Source organism: Hyaena hyaena, unplaced genomic scaffold (genome assembly GCF_003009895.1).
Source record: "Hyaena hyaena isolate Hyena2069 unplaced genomic scaffold, ASM300989v1 scaffold_262, whole genome shotgun sequence".
Lineage (NCBI taxonomy): Eukaryota > Metazoa > Chordata > Mammalia > Carnivora > Hyaenidae > Hyaena > Hyaena hyaena.
This window is the reverse complement of record NW_024080895.1, coordinates 1,863,627-1,891,291: the sequence shown is the minus strand read 5'-3', so window position 1 is coordinate 1,891,291 and position 27,665 is coordinate 1,863,627. Positions and strand designations below refer to the sequence as shown.

Here is a 27,665-nt window from a genome sequence, read left to right as displayed (position 1 = left end):
CAATATTTTTGTTTCTTTTAATATTTTCCATATTCTTATGTTATTTTTCCTACAAAAGTGTAAGCTTCCTGAGACCAAGTATGTTTTGTTCATCTTTGTAACCTTCAGAGTGACTTGCACTTAAGGCATATTCAAGTACTAATTAGATGAAAGACACTCCTAATTAAGCAAAGGATAGTGTTTCTTCGTGAGAAATGTCCTTAGACTTGTATCCAAGTGAGAAAGCTCATGTCAAGATGTACCATAAATTGCACATGCTATACAGATGTTGTCTGTTCTCATAAACACTCAGCTTGGCTCTTAGGCTTAGTGTCACACACATTTTGGTTTTTAATTTCCATATTTTATTTCAGAGAAAAGTATGATGCCGTTGCAGAAAAAGATAAGCTATCTGCTACCCCCAAGTTATTGCGAGATGTTTTCTAAGCCTTTGCAGTTTCTCTTTTTCTTTTTCTTTTTCTTTTTCTTTTTCTTTTTCTTTTCTTTTCTTTTCTTTTCTTTTCTTTTCTTTTCTTTTCTTTTCTTTTCTTTTCTTTTCTTTTTTTTGAGAGAGAGCCCTGGGGCAAGCAGAGGAGGGGGAAAGGGGGGGGGAGGAGAGAAGAGAATCCTAAGCAGGTCCCATGCTCAGAGTGGAGCTAAAATCAAGAGTCAGACACTCCACTGACTGAGCCATCCAGATGCCTCTCATGTCTTTAAGATTGTGAAACAGAAGAGGAAGCAAATTCCTATGAAGATACATTCCTCCTAAGATGAACAGCTGTCTTGATTTGCTCAGGACTAAGGATTTCCTGGGACACAAGACTTAGAGTGCTAAAACCAGGAGTATTGGGGAGCGCCTGGGTGGCTTAGTCGGTTAAGCGTCCGACTTTTGCTTAGGTCATGATGTCACGGTTCGTGGGTTCGAGCCCCTCGTCGGGCTCTGTGCTGACTGCCAGCTCAGAGCCTGGAGCCTATATCAGAGTCTGTATCTCCCTCTCTCTCTGACCCTCCCCTGCTCACGCTCTCTCTCTCTCTCTCTCTCTCTCTCTCTCTCTCCTAGAAATAAATAAAACTTTAAAAAAATTAAAAAATAAAACCAGGAGTATTGGGAGATTCCACTTATGATGTAGCCATCTCCTTTGCATATCACTGTTGGCACGGTTTCTAAGAAGTGTAATAAATGCCTGGTAAACTAGGTGATTGGCTTGGCAGGAGGAGGTATTGGAGCACTTCAGGTTTTATTAAATTTCTTAGTATTATTTTGGACATTTTTAAATGTTCAAATGAAAATGCAAAAGTTCACTTGCTTAATTGATCTATTTAGGAATATATTTGTGTATGACGTATCATTGTTGACTTTATCAGAAGGTGGTGCTACTCGACTTTTTAATTTAAAATTACATAATCTGTCAGATGATTAATGCTTTATTTCAGTGCACTTTATTAAATAAAGCAAAGTCTGAAGTGGCCTGAAATTTTCCTCTTAGTTCCCTTTACAGTGGTTTAAGCTTTGCTCATAGATTTGCATTACAGAGACTGTGTTTCTAAAGAAATGTCTAGGATAGTCTATGCCTAGTCATTCCTTTGCTGGAATTGGCTTTTGTATGACCTCATGTATATAAATCAGAGAAGCCCATGGCTGAGGTCTCTCTAATAGCAGGTTTATAACTTAAAATTACCAAAAATCCTTGCAAGTTTTATCAGCAGTTAAGCCATAGTAGCTTAACTATTCTGGGGCATGCACTGTGCCTTGGTGGTATTGTTGGGAAAAAGCCATTCAAAATATTGATACTTTATACCAAAAAGGACATTAATGACCTGGTTCCTACCCCTTTCCCTACCTCTTTTTTTTTTTTTTCTTTTTTTTTTTTGGGTCCCCTCCCATATTGTAATGATTAAATTTTACCTGTATCTCTTGGGGATGTATGTGAAGTAATAATAGCATCTTTAATTTGATTAATCTGTTGGCTAAAATAGGCTCCTCTGAAATGGTTTGCTTGGTGGTTATCCTCTTGGTGGTGTTTTTTTTTTTTTCTTGTTTTAAGAATGTGAATAGAATCCTTCCATGTTATTTAGCTTTTTATGGTTCTTTTTGCCAGTCTATGAAACTTGCCAACTTATATCTTGGACCACATTGTTGTAGAAAAATCACTTGTGCCTTTAAAGCAAATATATCCCAACATTATATTCCTATATATAAATGTAAAGAACAGATTTGAGTGATGAAAAAAATTGAGAAGACAAGAAAATGGAAAGATTTAGGTTGAAGTTGAAAAAGAATGGTGTTCTTTTCACAAAAGGAGGAAGGAGTCTGTCCTTTGCTTACACTGGTTTTGGCTGATTTTTAATAATAGGTAAATTTTCATTTAGATGATATCTTAAGTTTAAAACATGTGAAGTAAACACTGGCAGTGGTGTCACCATAGCAGTAGCTATTTGTTTATTCCTAAAGAAATGAGAAAATCAGATAATAAGATATTTACTGCCCTGTTTACTACAAAAGGCTTCAGATAAGGAGGAAAAGGAGCAAGTTTCTAAAGACACTATTTGACACTTTGTGGGCAAATGATTTTTATATATGTTGCAAGCTCCTGAATATTTCGCCCCCAGATACTCATTAAGCCTAGGAAGGTTTTTTTGTTTTGTACAGTATTTTTTCTGTTCATATTTTTGTTTCACATAAATTGGCAGAAGCCTTCATCAAATCAAAGTTCATTTGATGAAGCATTAACGACTAAAACTATAAACCTTAAAATTGAGATTTGTAATCATCTAAATGAATTATATATTTCAAATTAATAAGCCAGGAATATTGGGTGGAACAAATTATACATGGTGCATTTACAATCTTGCTAAACAAATCAGAAGCCTTTTGAATACAATTGAGCATCTTCTTTCTAATCTCTTTAGGAATAAAAGATGCTGCTACCATGTCAATACCATTGTCAGTTGTTACCCTGCTGTCTTTGAGACCTATTGCAAAAGATAAGATACTTACTGAACCAAGTCTGGTCATAGGCTCCCGGTCTGGATAAATGGCCTCACTGTGCATGTCTGATCATGCTGTATCCCATCCCATTTTCCTCACCCATCTAATCAGTCACCATGTTTCTTGATTCCTTCTGTCACTGCCCTAACTTAGGTCACCATCTCTCACCTGCAGTAGCTTCTTACCAAATTCCCAGAATTCAGAAAACTAATACTCAGTTTCTGTGATCTTTCTAAAATACAGATATGGTCATATCGTTTCCCAACTTGCAAAACTCTCTTTCTCTCAGTTTCTTGTCAAATACAGGTCAAACTTTAAGCTAAGAGGGTCCCCTTGCTCTTCCATCTACTTCGCCCTTCTCCCCATGCACTCATAATCCTTTTTCCCAGAATCCCTAATTTCCTAGTGAACTCCTCTATTTCTTTAAAATATCCAGTGGTCTGGTTTAAATATCCAGTTAGTTTTCTTTAGCCTTGTTTGATGTGTCTGTATAGGCATAGAATTCTCTTCTGTGTACACATAGCACTTTGTTCTATAGAATCTGCTTGATTGTAAGGTAACAGTGCAAACACTATATTTTATTTCATTTTTATTTTATTTGCTTATTTTTATTTTAGAGTGCGAGAGCGGGGGGGGGGGGGCGGATCTTAAGCAAGTCCCATGCTTAGCACAGAGCCCGACATAGGGCTTGATCCCACAACCCTGGGATCAAGACCTGAGTTGAAATCAAGAGTTGGATGCTCAACAACTGAGCCACCTAGATGCCCCACGAACACTACATTTTAATGTTCTAAACCAACAGATACTCTGGGGTATGAAGGCCACTAAAACATAGTTGTCATATTGGGTTTTTGTTTTTCAAGTTTCTAGCTTGTCCTACCTCTTTGTTTTCACAGTTAAAATTAAAACTAACATCTCTAATCTGGTCATTGAAATTCAGGTGTGCAGCATATTAACGTTTTCCCTTCAAATTTGCCTCCTATATCCTCCCCGCCCCCCCTTTTACATTGTAGGAGATGATGAGGGCCATTATAAAGGAATGAAGTGGAGAGAATGGAATTGATTTCAGAGATGCCAAGGTAGAATGGATCAGACTTGGTAATGGGATGGATAAGAGACAGTGACAACACTCCTAGATATACAGCTTCCTGTAGTATAGTATGCTTCTGAGGTACTGTGGGATTTAAAAATAGCAAGTAATACTCACTGCTTACTATGTGTTAGCGTTTGCATATTTTGTTTAAATCTTTAAAACTTTATGAAGCAAATACTGTTATTCTCATTTTCAGATGAGGAAATGAGGCACATAACCTCTCATTTAAATGAGGGGTTAAATAACATGACCAGGGTCATTTCTAATAGAACTGGCATTCTAGGAAATCAGATGTAAAGCCTGTGCTCTTAACTCTTATATTTTCCTGTGTGTGTATCCGATTCTAACAAATAGTAAAGTTAATATCTATACTCCTATCCATATTTACCTAAATTATGTTTGGGAGACACAGAAGATCTTTTAGTCACTATAGAATTTACTACTAGATCTGATGAGAAGAAGAAAACAACAACAACAACAACAAAAATCCCTGGCAGATTAATTCTTAGGTTGTGTCCAAAGAAGGAACAGAGGAGAGTTCTACATAAATCTGACCCTTTAGGAGGGATCTGATAGAACCTAACAGGTCATCGTGAGCCTATATTATTTCTTTTATTTCTTCTTGCTTGTTTTCAAAACATGTTGGAATTTCCTTTTTTTTTTTTTTTTGGACACCTAGGTTCTTTGCTCCTCTCTTGATTTGGCTAAGAAATGATCAAGTACTAAACTGAAAGGTAATTAGAAACCCTGACCTTATAGTGCATGTCATAGTGTATGTTTGAATAAGCTTTATTTACTGGCAGTATTAATCCATGAAAAGGGCAAGAGAAGAATTTTTCTTACCTGAGGTATTATATAGTCAGAGTAGTGAAATAGCTTCATAACCTACAAATTCTACACTTGACTAGATTTAAAACTGATTCAGAGAGACCTTTCTCAGCAGAATACAAGATTAGAAACATTTCCCATTTTTTGTCATGAAAGATGCAGACAACTCAGAAAGTAAATATAATAAGTAATATTCATTTTAATGGCTTTTTGTTTATTTTGAAGTTCATAGTTTTATTTCTAAAAGAAAGTGTGAGAGATAGTGTTTGGACCTCCCAAAATAATTTTTAAATCTCAGAAGTTTTGATTTCTGTCATTGTGTCCAACAGATTAGTACCAGGTTCTCCTAATATTTTAATTAGTTAAATTTATTTAGAAGTGCAAAGAGAACACAGTAATCCTCTTCAGCTGCTAAAATACTTCTTTGGGAGTTGGAGGCGGGAAGGAGAAATCAAATGTCTCTTCCATTAAGTGTTCAGTGGAAGAAGTAATGTCACTTGACTTCAGGAACCAGTAGTTAAGCTTTTTACTTAGTCCTTTATTTATAATTTAAGATCACAGAATTTCAGAAATGGATGGTTAGGGGTGGGTATTGTAGCAAAATAACTTGAGGATAGAATTTCTTGAGTTACTATTGTTTTGGAAATTTTTCAATTTGACTATAGCTATTTGGAGACCTATGACATATTTTAATGGAAAGGAATTATGCTTTTTATTTTTATTTTCTTATTTTTAGAGAGACAGACGGAGAGAGAGCACGAGCCAGGGAGAGGGGCAGTGGGAGAGGGAAAATTCCAAGCAGGCTTCATGCTCAACGCAGAGCCCGTTGTAGGGCTCAGTCCTATGACCCTGGGGTCATGACCTGAGCCAGAATCAAGAGTCATACCCTCAATGCACTGAGCCACCCAGGCATCCCAAGAAATTAATGCTTTTTAAATATCATTTCCCACTTTTCAAGAATTTGATTCATACTTGCCTTTTACATTTATTAATGAGATTGATTTAAAGACTAAATCAGATTATGAAGTTCAGAGCAGATGTCTCTGGAACCTAAAAGTTGTTTTTAATACTTTTCCTGCTCCAGATCATTGTCTTGTGACAAGCCTAGAATAAGTAACTATCCTCTTGTAAATTGCATAGGTAGTCAATTCTAGGGCTCCCTTCTTTCCACCTTCCATGTTTACCACCCTGGGCAAGAGAGAACCTCGTGTCCATACCTAATCTTAAATTAGTTCAAAAACAGACCTTAATTGCATAAAGCATGTTGGACTAGCATGCCAGAACTAAGAAGAATTTATGGAAAACCTTTGTATCTTGCCTTGGTTGAATGCCCAGTAGTAGTAATGGATTTTCCCAGTTGAGAGCAGCCTGTGAATGTATACATTGTCCTGTATTGTTTTTAGCCCCTTTATTTTACAATAATTAAGAAGAGGGAGGAACACCTGGGTGGCTCAGTTGGTTAAGCATCTGACTTCGGCTTAGGTCATGATCTCACAGTTCGTGGGTTTGAGCCCTGCATCAGGCTCTGTGCTGACAGCTAGCTCAGAACCTGGAGCCTGCTTTGGATTCTCTGTCTCCCTCTCTTTCTACCCCTCCCAATCTCATGCTCTGTCTCTCTGTTTCAAAATTAAATAAAAATTAAAAAATATTTTTTAAAAAGGGGAATATAACATTAAGATACTTTTAAAAGCTCTGTCTGTATATAATTCTTCAAAACCCTGTTGTATGTAACAATACATTTGGGAATTGAAAGAGACCTTAGAGATCATTTAGTACAAAAATAGAAAACTAGTGACCCAGAATCCAGATCTTCATACCCTAAATAGATTTTGTTTTCATAATATTTACAACTTTTAGAATTTGAATGACTTCAACTGTATAAGCATTCATTCTGCTTGGCCACAGTTCACACCATTTTCTAATATTAACACCTTCCTGCTTCAGGCTTTACATGCCTACCTGGCGGATGTAAGGCATCTATCTCTGTGTTCAGTACTTCCCCCTTCCCTCTACCCTCATTTTACAAACAAGGACAATAGAAATTGAGAATAAAGTAGTTTATCTCAAATTATATAATTTTAAAAATAGAGCCAAGCTTCTTAAATATTAAGATAATGTTCCTTTCTATGATTGTTGTCGTCTTAAAAGACAATACAAGATAGTATATAATCAAGAGGTAAAGTATTTGGTGTAGCTTGTCAGAGGAACTGATTGTGGGCTGAGATAATTCAAGAATACTTCAGAAAATTTTCCTTGACACTACCCTCCTCAGAATTGCATTCTTTGAGTATTTGCTGGTCAAGAACATTCTATCCTGATCTGCGTATTATTCTTGCTGTAATGGGGGAGGAGAGCAGTGGGCAAGAGAGGAGATCATGAATATTTTCATGTATAAAGCTGAGAAGGGAAATCACTGAGGGGCATTTTGTACATATTAAATAATGGTACCTCATTGTACCAACTACCTTTAGATTGCTCCAGAAATCCCATTTTCTCCCCTGTTAGCAGTGGAAGGGACATTGTAGTCATGACCTCTCCACTGGATCCCCGACAGATCTCTGTGACTTTCCCAAATCTAAGTTTAACTCCAGCCACAAATAAATTGGCATATTACCCCACCAGAGATGTTGATTTAAAGTAGGGGCACCTGGGTGGCTTAGTTGGTTGGCGTCCAACTTCGGCTCAGCTCATGATCTCACGGCTTGTGGGTTCAAGCCCCGCATCGGGCTCTGTGCTGACAGCTACCTCAGAGCCTGGAGCCTGCTTCTGATTCTGTATCTCCCTCTGTCTCTGACCCTCCCCTGCTCACGCTGTCTTTCTCTGTCTCTCAGAAATAAATAAAACATTTATAAAACATTTAAAAAATAATAATAACAAAAATGAAAATAATAAACAGGAGGCACCTGGGTGGCCCAGTCAGTGAAGTTCCCAACTCTTGATTTCAGCTCACGTTGTGATCTCACAGTTTGTGGGCTTGAGTCCCACATCGGGCTCCATGCTGATGGTGAGGAGCCTGCTTGGGATTCTGTCCCCCTTTCTCTATCTCTCTCAAAATAAATAAACACTAAAAAAATTTTTAATAGAAAAATAAACAGAATAAAGCCAAATAGTAGACACTTGTGTTGAAAACACAACTTAATCTTTTGAAAGGGCTCATGGTATAACCTTTTAATTAGTGAATAGTGTTTTTGCAAGAAATACAGCAGAGTCTGATATGTCAGTTACTTTCATTGATCAGAAGTTGGTTGCAAGTCACAAATTTTAGGAAATCTGTATAAGTAATTACAATTAGAAATCTTTACATGTAAGTGACATATAATACCCAAAAATTACCCCCCAATTTTTTACGCAAATTTTAACCCCAGATGTTTTTTATTCAATTTATTTAGTAAACCAATTTAATTTTCTTCATTTGTAATCTTCGATTGTTGGAGAAGTAATGTGAATCATGCTTCATACTTATAATTGTGTAAGTGCCTGCTTGTTGTAGAAGTTACATTTTCTTGCTAATGAAGTATAAGTGAGAAGTGGCATGATTAACACCACTGAATTCATTTTGCATATATACTGCATTCTTACTTGCTTAACCATCTCAATAAAATGAGGATCTGAGAGTCCCTTATTAATTTGTAGTTGAGTTAATAGATTAAAGCTTGGTTCAAATGCAGGTTAACATATAGGCATATTATTTTTAATTAACAGTTCATAACTTTCAACTTCCAGACTGCATTTAGTTTTTACAAATAAATCCTATTATTTACAAGGAAATACCACAAAATCATATGTAAATCAACCAGATCCCATTACTTGTATTAGAAATTCAAACTAGAATGTTTTACATTTTGACCAGTAAGCACCATAATTTTTGGCAGTGTTTGACCAAGACCTCCCCATTGCTGATGCATCTTCATTTATCATTTTCTTTTGGTGTTGCCTTTAACTACTTGAAGGTTGTTAAAATTTCTATCAATGTAGATTTTTTAGATCATTATGAAATAGTTTTAATTGTACTTCCCATTTCTTCAGATGGCAGTCCATGGCAATAACACTTAATAATCAAAATTATTAATAATTTCTAATATCAGGTGCCCTAAATTTACATTATATCTTTTTTGCCTCAATCTTTATTTTCTTCTGAAGTACAGAAAATAAACACACCAAGCTTTTCAGAATACAAACCCTTGCTTGCAGCACACCAGTTAAAATACTTAGAATTTAAATCGTTTACCACCCTACTTTTCTTTCTAGGTAGACTTTTTGGCATGCTAATTAGAAATAAGGATAATATTACTTTGACAATAGAGAGGAAAATGTTCAAAATTTCAGTATTTACAATAAACACTGCCTATTTACATTGATAGTTCTGTAAAGCACTTAAAACAGTATGTTTAATTTTGTTATTTTCAATAATACCTCTTAGCTCTTTTTCAGAACAAGCACAGTAGTTACTAAGGTTCAAAAATAGCATTAAAAGAATTTTAATTGGTTCTTTTAAGCTTGCCTGTTTGTTTTCTTTAAACATGCACTGTCACCATTAGTATATTATTTATCAGAAAGATACTTTTCTCTGTTAGCATCAGTATTAAAATTACTATTCATTGTGAGTTGAATGACTGACTAAACTTGGTTTTTTTGAGCTTCTGATAACCACTTTTTTAAAATGCCAATGATTATCAATTCTTAAATGATAATAACATAGGTTAATTAAAAGGCAACTCCACAACTCTTTTACCTTCAGTTTTTAGTTTTCATTTGCATATTTTATAAATATATTGTTTATTAGTAATAAACTCAGGAAAATAAATGAAAGTAGAAGAAAAATGATCCCACCACATTATCACTTACCTATTTTACAAGTTCAAAGGAATTAAAATTCATTTTATATTACCATGTCAAGATTTTTCTCACTGCTTCTAAAGTATACTGAGATTCTCCTTAGGTAGTCAAAATAATACTCTGCAAAACTTGAGGTACATACAGTAAACTTCATTGACTTGTGTAATTAATATTAAAGAGCAGAGATAACACCACTATTACAGAAATTTTTGTATAGTATCATTTTATTTAAGTTTATTAATGTATTTGAGGGCAGGGGAGAGTATGGGCCTTGGGAGAGAATCCCAAGTAGACAACAGGCTCTTAGCAAAGAGCCTGATGCAGGGCTCAAACTCCCAAACCCTGAGATGATGACCTGATCTGAAATCAAGTCAGATGCTTAACCAACTGAGCCACCCAGGTGCTCCCTAAAATGTATCTTTTAAGTGCCCCAGTTTTAGTAGAATATAGTAGGAAGCCTTAGAGTCTAATAGCTAAAGAATTATAATATAGTTCAGCTGATCTTAAAATATTCCAAACTGTTCCGCTATTTCACTGCTGGTTGTAGTGACAGGAGAATTAAAATAAGGACGAAAACCCTTACATGGAGGAAAGACAGTTTTAGTCTGTACATTGTATCTCTTTGCCTACCTAGAAGAAACTTTCTCAAACAAAAGCTGGACTGCTGTTCCTCACTTGTATTCTTACATGTTTTATTGAGAGAGTAGGTAAAAGAATAGACCGTGGATTCTCAACTGTGGTAAATTGAGCAGTAGCTCAGAGCATTGCTACTGTTGTTTTATTTATTTATTTTTTTATTAAGCAGGTTTCATGCCCAGCACATAGCTCATCGTGGGGCTTGAACTCAGGACCCTGAGATCAAGACTTGAGCTGAGATCAAGAATCAGATGCTAACAGACTGAGCCACCCTGGCGCCCCTCTGTTGTTATTTAAAAAGCTATCTTCTGTTGATTGTTACTGTGGTGCAAGGGATCAATGACTTTTAAAGAAAATTACTACATTTCATTCCTTAATTTATTAAGCATGTACTATGTGCCCCAGGCACTGTTTCGGGTTCTGGGGAAATCTCGAGTAAAACAGACAAAACTTTTTTTCTGGAGTTTACATTCTTGTGTATCTGCCTCATAACTTTATTTTGTAGGTATTACTGTTTCCACTTTCACCATAAAGAAAGTGAAGGTTTGAAAGTTTTCATGACTTGCCCAAGGTTGTACAAAACTAGGATTTGAAACTTAGGTGCTATAAACCACTATGCTATGCTGTCAAAATTGTCCCCCTATGGGATTCTGTAAAAGAACAGTTATTCTCAGTGTAGTTACCACAAATCTCCTGGAAATTCTAATGTAACTCTCCTCATCAGAATTGTGCATGAAATTAGAAATTCCGATTTCTAACGTGCTCATTCTCAGCTTCAAGTTAACAGCACTTGAACAGGAAGGTTCTGCCCACAACTCAAATACACAGGTTGCCAGCACCTTCTTTGCTCCTCCCCACCAAAAACCCAATGACAGACTTACCGAGCAGAATTGTCTTTTCTGCTAAAATTATATGCAACTACACAATCATTTTAAAAACAGAAATAATGACCACTCTCAGTCACTAGCATTCACAATGAAATCCATTATTTCGATCTTAGAATCTGTAAACAATTTTTCAAAGCTAGCAGAGTAGAAAATACCAATTTCTTGAAACGTAAATGCTAGTTCAGATCTTGACTATCATACAGTTAGGTTTTTTTTAAGGAAGAAAATATCCCTAGCATTGGTATTTATCAGGATTTAAATAAAAATATCTTAGTTGGGGGCACCTGATGGCTCAGTCAGTTGAATGTCTAACTTTTGATTTCAGTTCAGGTCATGATCCTGGAGTCTTGGAATCCAGCTGCATGTCAGGCTCCGCCTACTTGGGATTCTCTCCCTCTCTGCTCCTCCCCACTCACACTCATGCTGTCTCTTTTTCAAAGTAAATTTTTTTAAGTATTATAGCTGTTTGGTATATATAAGGAGATATTGATGAAAATTAATAAAAGATAATGACTTTGCTTAGTTGAATTTCCTTATCAGTGTACCTTATTAGAAAGCTTTTTGGCAAGTTAGATGTGTTTTTCGTCACTATGTTTTTAGATTTGAAAGTCTGTTGACAACATCATATTTCTCTACTTCAAAATTGGAAATGTTTTAAACTTCTTGTGACCATAGGACTCTGTCATAAAAATTCCTCTTGGTTGAATTGAAAAATTAAATAGATGAGCATTATTTATAATATCCACAAACTGGAAATAATACAAATGTTAATCACCTGATGAGTGTGTAAAGAAAATGTTGTATACATTGAATATATTTTTTGATCATATTGTTGTATACAATGTATATATTTTTTGATCATAAGGAATAAAAGAAACACATTACTGATGGAAGCATTAATGTGGATGAACCTGATTCTAATTCTAGCAATAGGTAATACTTATCGATAAATAAAACAATTGGGGAACCATTGCTCTCAACCATCTCATTAAGAAATGCAATTCCCATGAATGTTTACCTTTTGTAGTCAATATTTTTAAATGGTAATTGTTAATGTTAATTCAGTCAGCTGTGTCAGTGTTTCATTTTGGGGTTTTAGTAACTATACAGTTGTGCGTCATCACTACAACCAGTGTTAAAACACTTCCATCACAACCAAAAAATTCCCTTGTGGTTCTGTGTAGTCAGTCCACTCCTACCTTTTGTGGGAAAATGGCAGGAATTGTGGAGTGCTTATGTTTGGAGCTTATGGAGCGGCATTGTGGGACAGATTTTGAATCATTGTATTTCAGTTTCTTAGCAAACATGAACATTGGTCCTTCCTGTGGCTCTTTTCCTTGCGTTATTTAAGTGTCCTCATCCATAAGCTCCCAGTTCTCAGAAAAAATCTTTTGGTTTAGTTTTTCTAGCTTGTTTACTTGGTATGGGTCTGAAAACTCTCAGCCATTGTAGATTTCTAAATTACTAATTTTTTATTTTAAGTTTCCATTTCAGCTCTGAGCCCAGTTAACAGAAAGGACAGACATGTCTTTCTTTACCTCAACTATTGGGTCTACCACAGAATATATTTTACAGTTTCCTGACATAAAAATTATGTTTCATATCAAGTCATTCTTATTTTGTTTACAAGTTTAAATCTTGACCCGTCTACCTCTAAGAAAGACTTCTGAAATAGTGTATTTCCTAAATAGGTTCTTGTTCTCTCAAGGCCAGTTTTTAAAATATGCTGGTTTCTTTGAGTCTGGTCTTTTCCTATTCTGCTTTTAACATTTTTTTCTTTATAAAGAGAATAAGTAATTAGTGATTAAGTTGAAATTCAGAAACAAATTTCTGTCTTCTTGAGATTTAAGAAAATCCTTAGCCATAACTTCAACTAAATCTAGACTCATGTTTAAATTCAGTTTCTATAGTTCTTTTACTCCAGTAATTAAAGAGGCAAGTATAATTGTTTCTTTGATGAGAAACTCTCAAGAAAAGTATTTCATTTCAGAGGTAAGGGGAAGGAGCAAAAGGAATAGAATTGTGTGGGTAGTGTGAGTAAAGAGAATGATTCAAGGAGACTGGCTCTCTTAGTCATTTTATTTTGAAGCCCCAGAATACCAATTAAAGAAGTTGATTATTGAATGTTATTTTGTCTAATATTTTTTTTCTGTAAGTTACAATTTCTCTTAAGGTATTAATTTTGATATTTTAAAAGTTGGCCATAAGTCCAGTTAAATCACACTTGTCAAAGTCACAATTTTGTCATTTGCCCATATATGTACAATAGTCAAGAGTATATTGAGTTTATAAAAAATACAGACGTTCTTCCTAGAGAAGGTTGTGGCTTTGACAACTAAGAAAACAGTCACAAGAGTCAAGAAAAAGGGTGTCAGATTAATTGAGTAGAGGCACATTGGGAACTTTCTGAGTGATGGAAGTATTAAATCTTAATGAGGGCTGTGTTTGTAGTTGTGAGGGTATTAGCATATGTCAAAATTTATTTAACTGTTTAAGATCTGCTTGATTCACTGGATAGAAACTATTCCTAAATAAAAGGGATTCAGAAGTGGTTTAGGGGTGCGTGGATGGCTCAGTGGGTTGACTTTTGATTTCAGCTCAGGTCAGAGCCTGCTTGGAATTCTCTTTCCCTCTCTTTCCCTTGCCCTTCCCCCACTCACGCTCTCTCAAAATAAATAAATACTTGGGGGAAAATTTTTTAACAAGTATGCCTTTACAAACAGATTTTCAGTGTCCCTGACCAAGCAGAGGTTAGGAAGGCGCTGCATAATCAATAACCCCACAGTTCTTGACCTTATAACACATTGTCATGAAGTTTTGTAAGTGACCCAATGTGACATTTGACCAGTCACTCACCGCTGCCTGAGGGGTCACCGGTTTTACTCATTTTCAACTTTTAGTGCTTGGGGCCAGCTTGAATTGGATTGAAGGCTTGTGGGAGCCTATGCCTCCATCCATTCCAAATGGAGCACTCCCTTATTCAGTGATTGGAAACAAGACAATCCAGGGCAAAACAAAACACATGACACAAAATTTTGCACAAGAAGATAAACTAAAGGAAAGCAAGTTGCTGAAGAATTAAACTAATGGCAAAAATATTTACCAAATAGTATACCTCCAAGCCATATCCAAAAGGCTTAATTGCCTTCTGCAAAGACCTACTTGGTACACATGCTAGGATAACAATAAATTTGGCAGTGTGAGCTCAAGGAGCCAATTGGAGCTCCCATCATTGTTGAGACTGATTCATCTGATAGCATATGCATAGAACAAACAAATTGGTTGGACACAAGCTTCCCATTCAGTGCATTTGTTTGTCTAAGGGCATCATGTGGAATGATGCTAAATGAGGGTCTCAGCTCAAATATCAAAGTGAAAGGCACCATTCAATATCTGAAACAAAAACCACAAAGTTGAAGTTATTGATTACTTAAGGAAAAGATATCCTGGTCAGACACTGCCTCCCCTGAGCAGACCAGACTCCTACTCTTACAGGATTTGAGGGACTCTCAGAGTTCAAACATTGACAGACTTTCAAAGGCAGGAGTGAGTTAATGTCAGCTGTAGAAACACTGTCACTCATGGCAGTTGCTTGGCATTTTGGTGTGTGTTCATCGAAGTGAGTCTCTTTTTTTTTTTTAAGTAATAAATAGATACCGTGGCAAAGATGTTATCAAATATTGGCACAGCCCAGCTACATAAAGGATAAAAGAATGCAGGGAGATGAGTCTAATTTTATTGATGTTAAAGTATGTGGTTTACTGAAGTATTTGGGATGTTTAGGAAATTCTTATCCCCCAAATTACCATATTTTCTCTAATTGGATTCAGAAGCACAAATTTGGAGACCTCTTTCATTAGAACCCTAAGTTTTTAGAAAATATTTCTCAAATAGGTCAGTATAGATCTATGTGGTTGGGTAACATACCAGGTCCCATACTGATGGGACTGGTAATAGAATTGTCACTGGGTAATCCTGTTTTTAAATGATTTTTTACATTAAAAGAAATAAACTTCCAAGAGTGACTTCTTTATTTGTCCTAAATTTGTATGGTTACTATTATGTGAAATATTCTTAAAGCTAAAAGTAAATTCAACTTTTATTTTATATCCCCTTCCCTTAAATTATAACCTGGTAAGAACCATGCAGGTCACAAAAGTCAAGGAGACAGTGTTCAAGAACCGGGGAAAAGGCTATGGAAATGATGGGTTCAATCAGTGTAGAAATAAATATAGGAACTAGTTAAGTGGAGAAGTTAGCTAATTTAGTTGGTTGGTTGATTTGGGCGATTTTCCTCCCATTCAGGAGGAGAGAAAATATGCTAGATAGTCTACATATTTAAAGTCTTAATGGAGAAAGTTTTGAAAGGAAGCCATGGCAATAGACATGGTGTCTTAAGGAGAAATAAAGGACTTGCCAAGAAAGGGAAACAAAGGATGTCTTTTCTAGGACTGTGAAAAGTCTTAGAAAAGGAAAGAATATATAAAGAGATTGAACACAGATATGCCCAAGTTGAGTCCCTTCTTGATTGACTTTTCAAAAGTAAGGGGCTGTTGATAATGACTAGTTTGCAGAAGCATATTCATTCATTGAAGCAAATGGTTATTGGTAGATTATATGTGTTTAAACCAGTTCTAATAGTTCCTTGTTACTATATAGAACTATCCTATCTTGATTATGATTTAGAGCCTGTTCTGGTGGCTACTTTTATATAATGGCCACTGGCCAATTATTTTTTTCTAGGATTGTAGGAGCTTTGTATTCTCATGTAATTCCCCTATCCTGGGAACTTTTAAGATCTTCTTTGTCTATCTGTAGTATACTGAAATTTTAGTTGTTCCTTTTTGGATTGGTTTTGATTTCCACTGTTTCATCATACTGAACATGCCGTAGTTTTTCAGTCTGGGCACTCATATTCTTTAGTTCTGCCTCTGATTTCTGACCATATTCAGGCTCTGTACTTCCACCCACTTCAGGAATAGATATTTGGTCTGCTTTCTCTGCTAACTCATTTACCATTCATGTATCCCAGGGGTTGGCAAATTTTTTCTGTAAATGCCAGATAGTAAATATTTTAGGCTTTGTGGACCAGATGGCCTATGTTGTAACTACTTAATTCTGTCATTAAGGCAAGATAGCAGCCACAGACAATACACAGATAAATGGACATGCATGGCTGTATTTCAATAAAACTTTATGTACAAAAACAGGCAATAGACTGGATTTGTTTGCAGACCTATGTTCTAGCCGGTTCATCCTTTTTGGAATATTGTTCAGTGAGGGCGGGAATTTGTTGTTGATGTTCCTTGGATATATCCCTGTACTTAGTAGACACTCAGCTACTTGTGTCTCAAGGTTACTGATGGTTCAGGAAAGGGAGTTAAACATGCCTGTCACTGCCATCTTGTAACCAGTAAAATATCCCTTCATGCTGTTTTTCTGCTCCCCCCCACCACCCTTTTTACTTAATATACAGCAAATATTATGTATGAATTTAGGATAGGGTTGCAAGTTGTGATTTTGTGCTTTCTTTCTACCTCTGATGTTGCATAAAGAGCCCTACCAATAGCATCCTTTAGTAATAAGTCTTTTTGTGGAATGTGCCATACTAGTATGTAGAGCGATCATTTTTAAATTACTTGGTTAAATATCTAATTTATGTAAGAAGCACATGAACACAAAGACGTTACTTAAATTCTTTTTTCTTTTTCTTCTTTTTTTTTTTTTTTCCATTGCAAGGTACTAGCTTTTGACAAGTTTGCACCATGCGTGAGTATAAGCTAGTCGTTCTTGGCTCAGGAGGCGTTGGAAAATCTGCTCTGGTAAGTCATTCTCACTGTACTTAAGCTAATTCACTCCAACACATGTTCTTTTTCTGTTGAGTTTTAGGTTTTGATTATTTGTCTTCATTTATTTCTTACGGTGAAATTTCAGTGATTTTAGAAGCAATATAATTATTTTTCCTGTAATGTTAGTCAGCTTTTAGTTGTATCTGGGCAGATCATATTCTCTCTAGTTGGTTCCAGACCAACATGAGATAAGTAGAATACAATTTGGGCTAAACACAGAGCATATAAATATCTGTGCATCTGTATTCTGAGCCAGATAGAAATGAAATTTGGTCTTTCTCATTGTGATGTGGCTTATAATAACTATTTTATGTTAAAAAAAAATATTAAAGTTTCTAGAAAAAACCTTTTTCAGATATTACCTGTGACTGTACCATTTTCACATTAATTTAGCGGCCATGCTTTCCACTTCAAGAATAGTATAGTGAGAAAAAAGACAACTTGATGATAGTGGCTGAGGAAGGGGAGAAACTTAGGGTAAATAACCTGAGTACACGTAGTTTAGTTTAACAAAGCCCCACCACCGTAAGACAGATTGACCATCTAACTCAGCCACTAAAAATGGCCACCTTGCACAGAACTTGAGGTGTTTGGATGAAACTGTGAAGTGTGTTCTATGGGACATAAGCTGCTTTTTCACGTGTAAATATATCCAAAGTGATGGGGAGGTGTCTTGAGAGTGTATGTACTAGTATACACAAAACAGTTTGCCTCTTTCTGATTCAAATTCAAATTTAAGCCATTAAGGCTAAAATAGAAGACATTGAAAAATGTTTTAAACATGTGAGTTCTAAAGTTAGAATTACCTAATAAGGAGCATAGTGATTACTGATGTTTTAAAGCCTTCTAAGTTAATTTTCTCACAGAATGCATACTTTAAATATAGGAGTGGTTTTGTTTTCATCAATGGTATAACTACCCATATGAAATCAATAGTTTAAATAAGCATATAGATTTGGATTTATAGTTTTCTTTAAAAAGTATAATGGTGTGCTGTTTATTTTTTTCAGACTGTACAGTTTGTTCAAGGAATTTTTGTTGAAAAATATGATCCTACGATAGAAGATTCTTATAGAAAGGTATATGTTACTCTAGAAGGCCTTTTGCTTTCGACTTTACTATAAATATAAATTCATGCTTTTAGCTTTGTAATTGTCAATATTCAAACAATATTCATTGTTTACAAAGTAGGATGAAGAAGCAGAGTTAATTTATTAAATTAGTAGGAAAAGTTCACACTTGATTATTTCCTGACATTGAGTCCTGACTAGTTAATGAGAATTTTAAAACACTTGTTCTCTATCTCTGTCTCAGAAAACTTTAAGTTTATCCTGACCCTAAAATTGTAATTTGACTCACAAACTTCAGAATGAGGTCATCCGTTTCAAGTGATAGTTCCATCCCCATCTCCCCCGCCCCTTCCCCCAAAGACTGAATACTCTCAGGCTCCTTTCTTTTTAAACTAGAGATGGCAGTACAGAAGTCTTCCTAACCTTTTCACTTACAACTCTTTGAGAAAGTGCTGCTGCTCAAAATAGAAAGATTTATTTGTGACCACTAACACAGCATGTGACAATAAAACTTAATATGCAGACATTTTTGATTAATAGAGAGTTATCTGTTATGGAACAGCCAGCTTGTCCCCTGCTGCCGTGTAGAGATTATTTTAGTTCTTTTCCTAGGAAATGTTAGGTGGAAAGAGATCACAGAGATATATAACTTACTTGATTTGAGACCTGTCTTCTTCTTTGCTACCAGAAGTGTTCTAGTGAAGGGGATGTAGTTATCTAGAGAAGTGAAGGTATATCTGAATAAAATATGGCAGTGTTGACATAGAATGACTTCTGATCTTATTTGAAACTACTCCGGGTTTTATTTATTTATTATTATTATTTTTTTTTTTTAGCTGCTTTGGAATCATTTCCTCCCCAAAATTAAGTTCTGGGTGATTCATATTGAGCTTAGATCTTGTATATTTCCTTGTGTTGAGTTGAGAACATACGGTTTTTAGGGGTGTCTGGATGGCTCAGTCATTTGAACATCTGACTCTTGATTCTGGCTCAGGTCATGATCCCAGGGTCTTGGGTTCGAGACTCATCAGCTCCACACTGAGCATAGAGCCTGCCCTTCTCCCCTACTGTGTCTGTGTCTCTGTAAACTAAAAAAAATTTAAAAAGCAACACATCATTTTTGCACCTTACACAGTTTTGGGGGAGGAGGGTAGTCAGTGGACCTTGATTATCTATTTTTTTTCTCCTGTTTATGTCTATGTCGCTGTAAAATTAAAAAAAAAATTTTTAAAGCAACACATCATTTTCCACCTTATACAGTTTTGGGGGAGGGGGGTGGTCAGTGGACCTTGATTATCTAGCTATTTTTTTTCTCCTGTTTTATTCAGGTATTGCTTGAGATTAGTTGTAAAGTTGCAGTCTCTCTTTATTTTAAATGTCATATTAGCTTTTGTATATAATAAGGTATTCTTTTATACCTTATAAAAATGATGTATTTTGATTTTCCCCCCAGCAAGTTGAAGTAGATGCACAACAGTGTATGCTTGAAATCTTGGATACTGCAGGAACGGTGCGTAAAACAACTACTGAAGTATATGTACAACTTGTGTAATACTGACCTTGTAAATGCTAGTACTCTATGGACAAATACTAGTTAAGCTTATTTAAAAGCTTACTTGCATTAAATCTTAAAGCTGTTTTATTCTCTCATATTCTATTTTTTGTGTGTGTGCTTTGTGACTGCACTGGGTCATTTATTAAAGAAATAAGTAGAAAATTGGGGCGCCTGGGTGGCTTAGTTGGTTAAGCTTCCGACTTTCGCTTAGGTCATGATCTCACGGTTTGTGGGTTCGAGCCCCGCGTCGGGCTCTGTGCAAGAAAAGAAATAAGTAGAAAATTGGCTTGAAATTTTTCAGCCTCACTAGTACTTTTAAAACAAGTTAAAACTATATTATCTATTTTATTAACGTGGAAAATAGTAAACACTTACTTCTCAGTGGCTTTGTGAAATATCTTGAGCAATATCTTTTCTCCTTCAAAGTATTTGTAGACCAACTAGATTTGTTGGTATCTGAAGGTGAAGGAAAGATTTATTCTGGGTCTGTGGTATTCCTTCATCTAATGTTTGAGTACCTGAACTGTGCCATGGACTGTGTTCTTACTTGCAAAGGCTCCCAGTCTAGTGAAGGAGGAAAAGTGTGGGAAAAATGGCAAGATAAGGTAGGTAAGCATGCTGGTGGGCCCCTTAGAGCTAGAGTATTGTAAACTAGCTGTGAGTAACTTGGGGATTCAGTTTCAATACCCTACATACTGTATATTAAAAAGCTGCCTTTTGAGGCATCAGGGTGGCTCAGTGAGTGAAGTGTCTGACTTCAGCTCAGGTCATGATCTCGCAGTTCATGAGTTCGAGCCCCATGTTGGACTGTGTGCTGACAGCTCAGAGCCTGGAGCCTCCTTCAGATTATTTTGGAGAAAGGATATTTCTTTCGCCTTTAAGTATATTTATTGCACATAAATCTGCTTTTGTTGTATTGTTAAGTAAAAACTTTATGAGATATCAGTTTTTGAATAGCATCTTGCCATGAACTATAATTTTAAGAAATGTTACATAACACTACTATATTCTTCATCAGGCACTAATTATAGACTTTTAAAATTGTCAAATTAACTGTCAAGAACTTTATTGTTTTTTAATGATCCTTTCTTTCTGCTGTAGGAACAATTTACCGCAATGAGGGATTTATACATGAAAAACGGACAAGGCTTTGCATTAGTTTATTCCATCACAGCACAGTCCACATTTAATGATTTACAAGATCTGAGAGAGCAGATTCTTCGAGTTAAAGACACTGATGATGTAAGCTGATTTCCTGATGAATATATTTTATTTCCAACCCTCATTGTAGTGATATCCAATTTAAGAATTTGAATTTAAATCCAATTTAAAGTTCACGTGGTTGGCAGGGGTGGGGGGGCTTGTTTTTCAAATGTTTTTTTTTTCCTTAAAAGGCAGAAATATACCTTTGACACTCATAATATTTTCAAATATATATAATGTGAAAAGTGAGAAACCCCCCTCTCCCTTCTTAACCTGTGTAAAATAAATTTTATCCCCCTTCTATTTTTAAATCATGTATTTAGTAGGGAGGAAGGAAAGATGTGGGTGGCAAGTGTTACTAATAGATGTTCTATACATTTCTGATAGACGTAAGAGCCTTTCTAACAAGAATCAGAACTCCGTACGAACACACCTCAAACAGCTGACAGAAAAAGAACAAAATATTTTTAGAAGGAAGCCAACAAATACACTAGATTCTAACAGTAACTTGCATGCCTCTTCACAGTGCACTATAATGGAGTTTAATCCCTATAGGAAACTTCAAAAGGATAACTTCACCTCCTCATCATACTATAGATAGCAGTGGTTCTCAGAATTGATCTTGCATCAGAATTAGCTGTACGCCTGGTTAAAACGGATAGCCAGCCCTCGCTCCCAGAGTTTCTGATTCAGTATGTCTAGGATTAAGGCTCAAGAATTTCCATTTCTAAATGATATTAGCCTGGAGCCTGTTTCAGATTCTGTGTCTCCCTCTCTCTCTGACCCTTCCCTGCTCACGCTATCTCTATCTCTCTCTCAAAAATAAATAAAACATTAAAAAAAAAAAAAAAAGAATTCTTTGGATTTGAATGTATAGAGCATATTCATTTACTTTTTTTTTTTACCTTCACAATTTTTTCTTATTTTTAGGTTCCAATGATTCTGGTTGGTAATAAGTGTGACTTGGAAGATGAAAGAGTTGTAGGAAAGGAACAAGGTCAAAATCTAGCAAGACAATGGAACAATTGTGCATTCTTAGAATCCTCTGCAAAATCAAAAATAAATGTTAATGAGGTATGGTGAAATATACTTTCAAAAACTCTTGATTTGGAATTTAGCATTTAAAATTAATGAAGAAAATGTATGTGTATTAACACAACTCCAAGTTAATGCTTACTCCAGGTACTTGTTGATCTTCTAGACAGAAATATTACGGTATTAAGTATATGCATGTTAATAAGCAACACATCTATTTTAGCCTCTTTATTAAATGCTGGAATTTACTATGGAAAAAAAAGGAAGACTAGACAAAAAGGATAGGGTTGGGAAAGACAGGATTAAGAGTTCAGGGGTGTGTGTGTAAAGGACGTTCTGTAAAAGATGGAGACAGATTGGGGTTCCAGGGTGGCTGAATTGGTTAAGCGTCTGACTCTTGACTTCAGCTCCGGTCATGATCTCATGGTTCATGAGTTCAAGCCCCACATGGGGCTCCACAATGACAGCATGGAGCCTGCTTGGGATTTTTTCTCTCCCTCTTCTGCTCCTCCCTGCTTGCTCTCTGTCTGTCTCTCAAAATAAATAAAAACAAACTTTAAAAGAAAAAAGATGGAGACAAATTCAAGGTGTGCACGGTTCTTGCTTTGAAGGGGCTTAAGTGATATAACAGAAGAAAGATACATAAAAAGAATCAAAGAGTAAAGGATTGTTTTCTTTGAATAATGTTAAATGTTCTAATGAACTACAGTAAGATCACTACTGCTTCTGAATTCAGTATTTGTTTTAAGGAGAACAATTTTAGCACTCCCAAAAAATAAACAAGAAAATTTAGCAATTATAGGAATACCTGGTTTTAATTATTCCTTAACTGAACATAATACTTGTTGGAGTTCATATATGTCCATGGGAAGTTCAGCTTTTTGTTTTACTTTTTCATTTTTTTGTTTTTTGGGTTTTTTCCTCCTATAAATTAAAAAAAATACTGTTTTTACAGATCTTTTATGACCTAGTGCGGCAAATTAACAGAAAAACTCCAGTGCCTGGGAAGACACGCAAAAAGTCAACATGTCAGCTGCTTTAATATATTAAATGCATTGTAGCTCTGAGCCAGGTATGTTAATTTATCTTTTTCTCTACTTTTATTTTCTTTTTTCCTAACATCTAACGTCAGCTTCATTAACAGCACTCTGTGAAGAAAACAAGTATAGGATGTTCTTCTTAAAAAAAAAAGAAAGATGGTTACTTCCTTTTTAAGATATCCATGAGTTAGTATGATATCCTAGTAATTATTTCCTTTATATATCATCAAAAGTAGGGTATTCCATGTAAGTGAATTTTCATCCAATATATACTTACGCCCCACTGGGACATTGATTTGTGCTGACAGTACTGTGGTAAGCAGACCCAGCCTTCTTTCCTATCTATATAGCCTTAAGCTAATTCAGGTCTAGTAGAAGAGTTAGACAAACAGTTGCAAAACGTGATAAATGCAGGATAGTGTTAAGTCCAACATTGGATCTCCCTGGCACTCAGTATTGTCCACACAGTAATTAAATTCTCATGACAGTCCTCTGAGCCAGGAGCTGTTATTCTCATGTAACAGATGAGAGAACTGAAGCACAAAAAGATTATTTCTCGTTCAAGCCCTGCAGTTAATAAATAGCAGAGCCAGAATTTGAATCCAGTGATCTGAGTGCATGGCTCAGAATTTGAATGATGAACTATCTCTCAAGCCCATGCTTAGTCACTATGCTATTATGGGTATTAAAGGAGCATATATAACTGGGGCAGCAAATTAGTCAAATATAAACTGAATTCAGGGAAAGTTTGTCAGTAAGAGACATTGATAGCCGAAGTTCCCAGGCAGAGAAAACCGCAGCAACAACTTAGAGATCAGACAGCAAAGGAAAACTGAACATGCAATGCTTTTATATAGTTTTTGAAAACAGTCATAATAAATGAGGTTATAACAGAGTGCCTGGATGGCCCAATCAATTAAGCATCCAACTTCGGCTCAGGTCATGATCTTGCAGTATGTGAGTTCGAGTGCCATATCGAGCTCTGTGCTAACAGCTCAGAGCCTGAAGCCTGCTTCAGATTCTGTGTGTATGTGCGTGTGTGTGTCTCTCTCTCTGCCCCTCCCCTGCTCATGCTCTGTCTCTCTCTCAAGAATAAATAAATATTTAAAAAAATGTTTGGCTTTTTTTCTTTTAATTTTTTAAAAATGAGTTAATGCTTATAAATCATTTAGATCAGTACCTGGTACTTGGTAAACCCTCAACTATTATCTGCCGCTCTTTGGCAGTGAGAATAGTTTCTTGGTCCTTTATCATTAAAACTATATTTTACTGTACTTATCCTTGAGAACTTTTATTTAGTGTTCGTGGCTCTGCTGCTTCCTATGTTAAATGGTCCTCTACGCTAACACTTCTGATTCTGTATCTTAAGAGTTTCTGTCCCTACTCTCCATTTAAAAAAAAAAAAATTTTTTTATAGTTTATTTTTGAGACAGAGACAGAGCATGAATGGGGGAGGGGTAGAGAGAGAGGGAGACACAGAATCTGAGGCAGGCTCTAGGCTCTGAGCTGTCAGCACAGAACCCAATGCAGGGCTCGAACCCACAAACCACGAGATCATGACCTGAGCCAAAGTTGGACCCTTAACCGACTGAGCCAACTCAGGCACCCCCCTCCCCTCCTCCATTTAAAGCTTTCTGTTTAGAGATAAGTTCTCTCATTCCTGACATCCTCTCATTCCTGACCACATGCCCATTCTTAGCAGCACACATGTGCGGCAGCTCACACACTCCCATCTGTCCTATCCAATTTGCTACATTCAGTCTGCTAGGATTTAGAAAAGTTACCAAACTCCTTCAGACTCTAAATGAGGACTTAAAGTTCAAGGCATTTATGAAAATTATTTCAGCAGCCACATCTATACAACAGCATTTCTGGAACTTGCAGCAAGTCTGAACCCTAGAAAAACAGTAAAAAAGAAAGAAAACTTTTTCTTAGCCCAGGAATGTATGCAGAAAATCATCCAAAGAAAATAAATATTTGGCAGACAGAGTTCTGATTTTACTTTTTTTTACATCGCTCACAATTTTTTTAAGTTTACATATGATTTTAGTGTAATACCGTTTTTTTCTGACATCCGTCTCAAAGTTGATATAATTTGTTTAAGTATGGAATTAGAACATTTATAACTGTCAACTGTAAAGAGCCATCATGAAATAAATCCTGTTTTGTCTACTTTTCTGAACTAGCTTTGTAACCACTCTTCCTGGAAGAGTAAGGAAGAAAGGTCTTGGTTTTCTGGTATTAGAAACCCTGGTTAGATGTGCATTCTGTACTTCTGTACCTCTAGGATCGGAAACAGTCATTTTGTTACTGTTGCTATCTGTTTTTTAATCCTAACTCTAATAAAGTTGACCTGACCTAAGTTTTACTGTGGTGTTTTTTGTTGTTTTTCTGCTTTTAGTATTTGAAAGGGTAATACACAGAAATTTGCAGCAAGTTACATTCCTTTTTTCTATCTAAAACTTTCATTTGACTGACTTTCAAGAGGCCAGCAGAATAGATGAAGTCATTCCAAAACGATGAAAATGTCTCCCCCTGCTTTGCTCTGCTATGAGTTGTGTGGTACATCGTCACGAGTATAATGACAAGGGCCTGTATTCTGTTCATTTCTAACACCGTTAACACCGTTGTTTTAATGTCTTCCTTTGGATCTTAGTGTGCTGTTTTCAACCCATGTTTTCAATTTAATTTTTTCCTTTTGACAGGTCTGAAGAACTGTTGCCCAATTCAACAGTGCCAGCATTCCAACTTTGTTAAACCTACCAACATCTTAAATGGACTTTCTGTGGTGGTACCCTTTAAGAGGCGGATGAAAGCTACTACATCAGTTTGCACATTCTAATCACTTTCCAGTATCACAAGAGAGATTTTTACTTATATAATAGTCCTAGAGTATGCAGCTGGTAAAACCAGAGGCTACAATCCAGTATTACTGCTAAGAGACATTTTTTCATCCACCAATGTTGTACATGTATGAAAATGGTGTACTGTATACTTTAACATGCCCCATACTTTGTATTGGAGAGTACAATAATGTAAATCCTAAAGCACCACTATTTTAGCATAATAAAAGAAAGTCCAAAGAGCTCCTATATAGACTACTCCAGATAACTTCGCTTCTTTGATACTTGTAGCTTATTGTAATTTTTTTTAAGAAATTCAAGGTCATTATCATTGTATTGTACAAATAAGCGCTTTGATTAACACAGCTATATAGTTTTTTTAATTTTTAAAAAAACCTGTGGAGACAGTGATCTTGTCTTTAAAATATGATAGTCCTTTCAGTATAATGTCTTAGATTAAAGACGTTGCCTTTAATATCTGTTGGGAAGGAAATGTCCAGACTTTTCAAATCTTTTATTATATGTTTCCTTTTTTGTTTACATAGGGAACAATGTTTATAGTTGTGTGTACAGTGGGGGTCTACAACAAGAAGTGTATATTTTCAAACAATTTTTTAATGATTTAACAATTTTTGTAAATCATTTTCAGGCTTCTGCAGCTGTAGATTCTCACTGTGAATCCCTTGCTTGCTCATGCATAAGTGTATTTGCAATACCAAATATACAGGTTTAGTATTTTTGCCTGTTAGTGATTGTTTCACATGTGTAACGTTTTGGTTGAGATGTTAAATGGTGGACGAGTACTGTGGATGTGAATGTGGGAAGTAATTTTAATCATGTGTAATTGGTCACAAGGCCTAAGTTGCAGTAACTATTGCTGTTTTATTTAACAATGCCTTGTTGCTTTGTATGCATTAACGTTTGGGTGTAAAGATTGTGTGTCTATCCAACAGGGAGCCACAGTATTTAAATTGACCAACCTGATGTTACAACGACTTTGAGGTGGCCAAATGTAAACTAAAAGCCTTAATTAAAGTGGTGCAATTTTGTATAACTTAGCATCAGTAGTTCAATAAATTTGGTTTGCCATGCAAGGGCTTGCATTATAATTACTTGCCACTTGACTGTGTTTTGTGTAATGTTTAACAGTGCTAGTAAATAAATATGGGTTTAACTTTTTAAATGTAATAGATGCATTTTACATAGCGTGGTTTCATAATTCAACATTTGGGCAAGCCAGAGTCATTCATTAATTATAGAAATGGTGAGTGAAAGATGTCAGATTTTTTCCCCTACTATTGTTTGAATATCCACATAACCAACCTTTGAATTTTTTCTTGGAAAAGAATTTTGTAAATCAAGCAATATTAATGAACATATACCTTTTGGGTAATATTTATTAGCTCTTTGAAGTGTGTAGGAGAAAGAATTGAAAATACTTGGACAGGTGTTATGCTTGGTTTTTTTTTTTTTTTAAATATAGGATGAAGTTATACTTAGAATATTATGGTTTAAAGATCTTTGAAGTGGACTCAAGTACTGTCTTTTTAGATAATCTGTCTTTTTCTTATGTGTGCTATAATTTAGTTATTTTGAAATTTTTAAAAATTTCTTAAACTTTCTCAAAGTATTTCCCAGTCACTGAAGCATATAAGCAATCAATTAGTGATACCGTTTAATTTAGGGTTGTCTACTAATCTCTTAAAGGCATACTATGTGAATGGAACATTAAAGGCTTTCATTTTAAAGAGAAAGGTCTTATTTTTTACAAATTTAACTCAGAATTCCATGTATTTAAAGGTTTTATGTATCTAAGGAATAA

The 27,665-nt window shown here is 35.5% G+C and overlaps 1 protein-coding gene across 2 annotated transcripts in view; it reads left to right on the top strand.

Annotated features, from left to right (window-relative positions):
• RAP1B (RAP1B, member of RAS oncogene family) overlaps positions 1-27,026 on the top strand; it is a 43,408-nt gene extending 16,382 nt beyond the window's left edge. For both annotated transcript variants that reach the window (XM_039245626.1, XM_039245627.1), the window contains exons 2-8: positions 16,988-17,070; positions 18,108-18,176; positions 19,621-19,677; positions 20,824-20,964; positions 21,856-21,999; positions 22,916-23,032; positions 25,706-27,026. In XM_039245626.1, the coding sequence (XP_039101557.1) occupies positions 17,014-17,070; positions 18,108-18,176; positions 19,621-19,677; positions 20,824-20,964; positions 21,856-21,999; positions 22,916-23,002 (555 nt within the window). In that variant the 5' untranslated portion in view covers positions 16,988-17,013 and the 3' untranslated portion in view covers positions 23,003-23,032; positions 25,706-27,026. The remainder of the gene's footprint in view (positions 1-16,987; positions 17,071-18,107; positions 18,177-19,620; positions 19,678-20,823; positions 20,965-21,855; positions 22,000-22,915; positions 23,033-25,705) is intronic.
• The last annotated feature ends 639 nt before the right edge of the window (positions 27,027-27,665 follow it).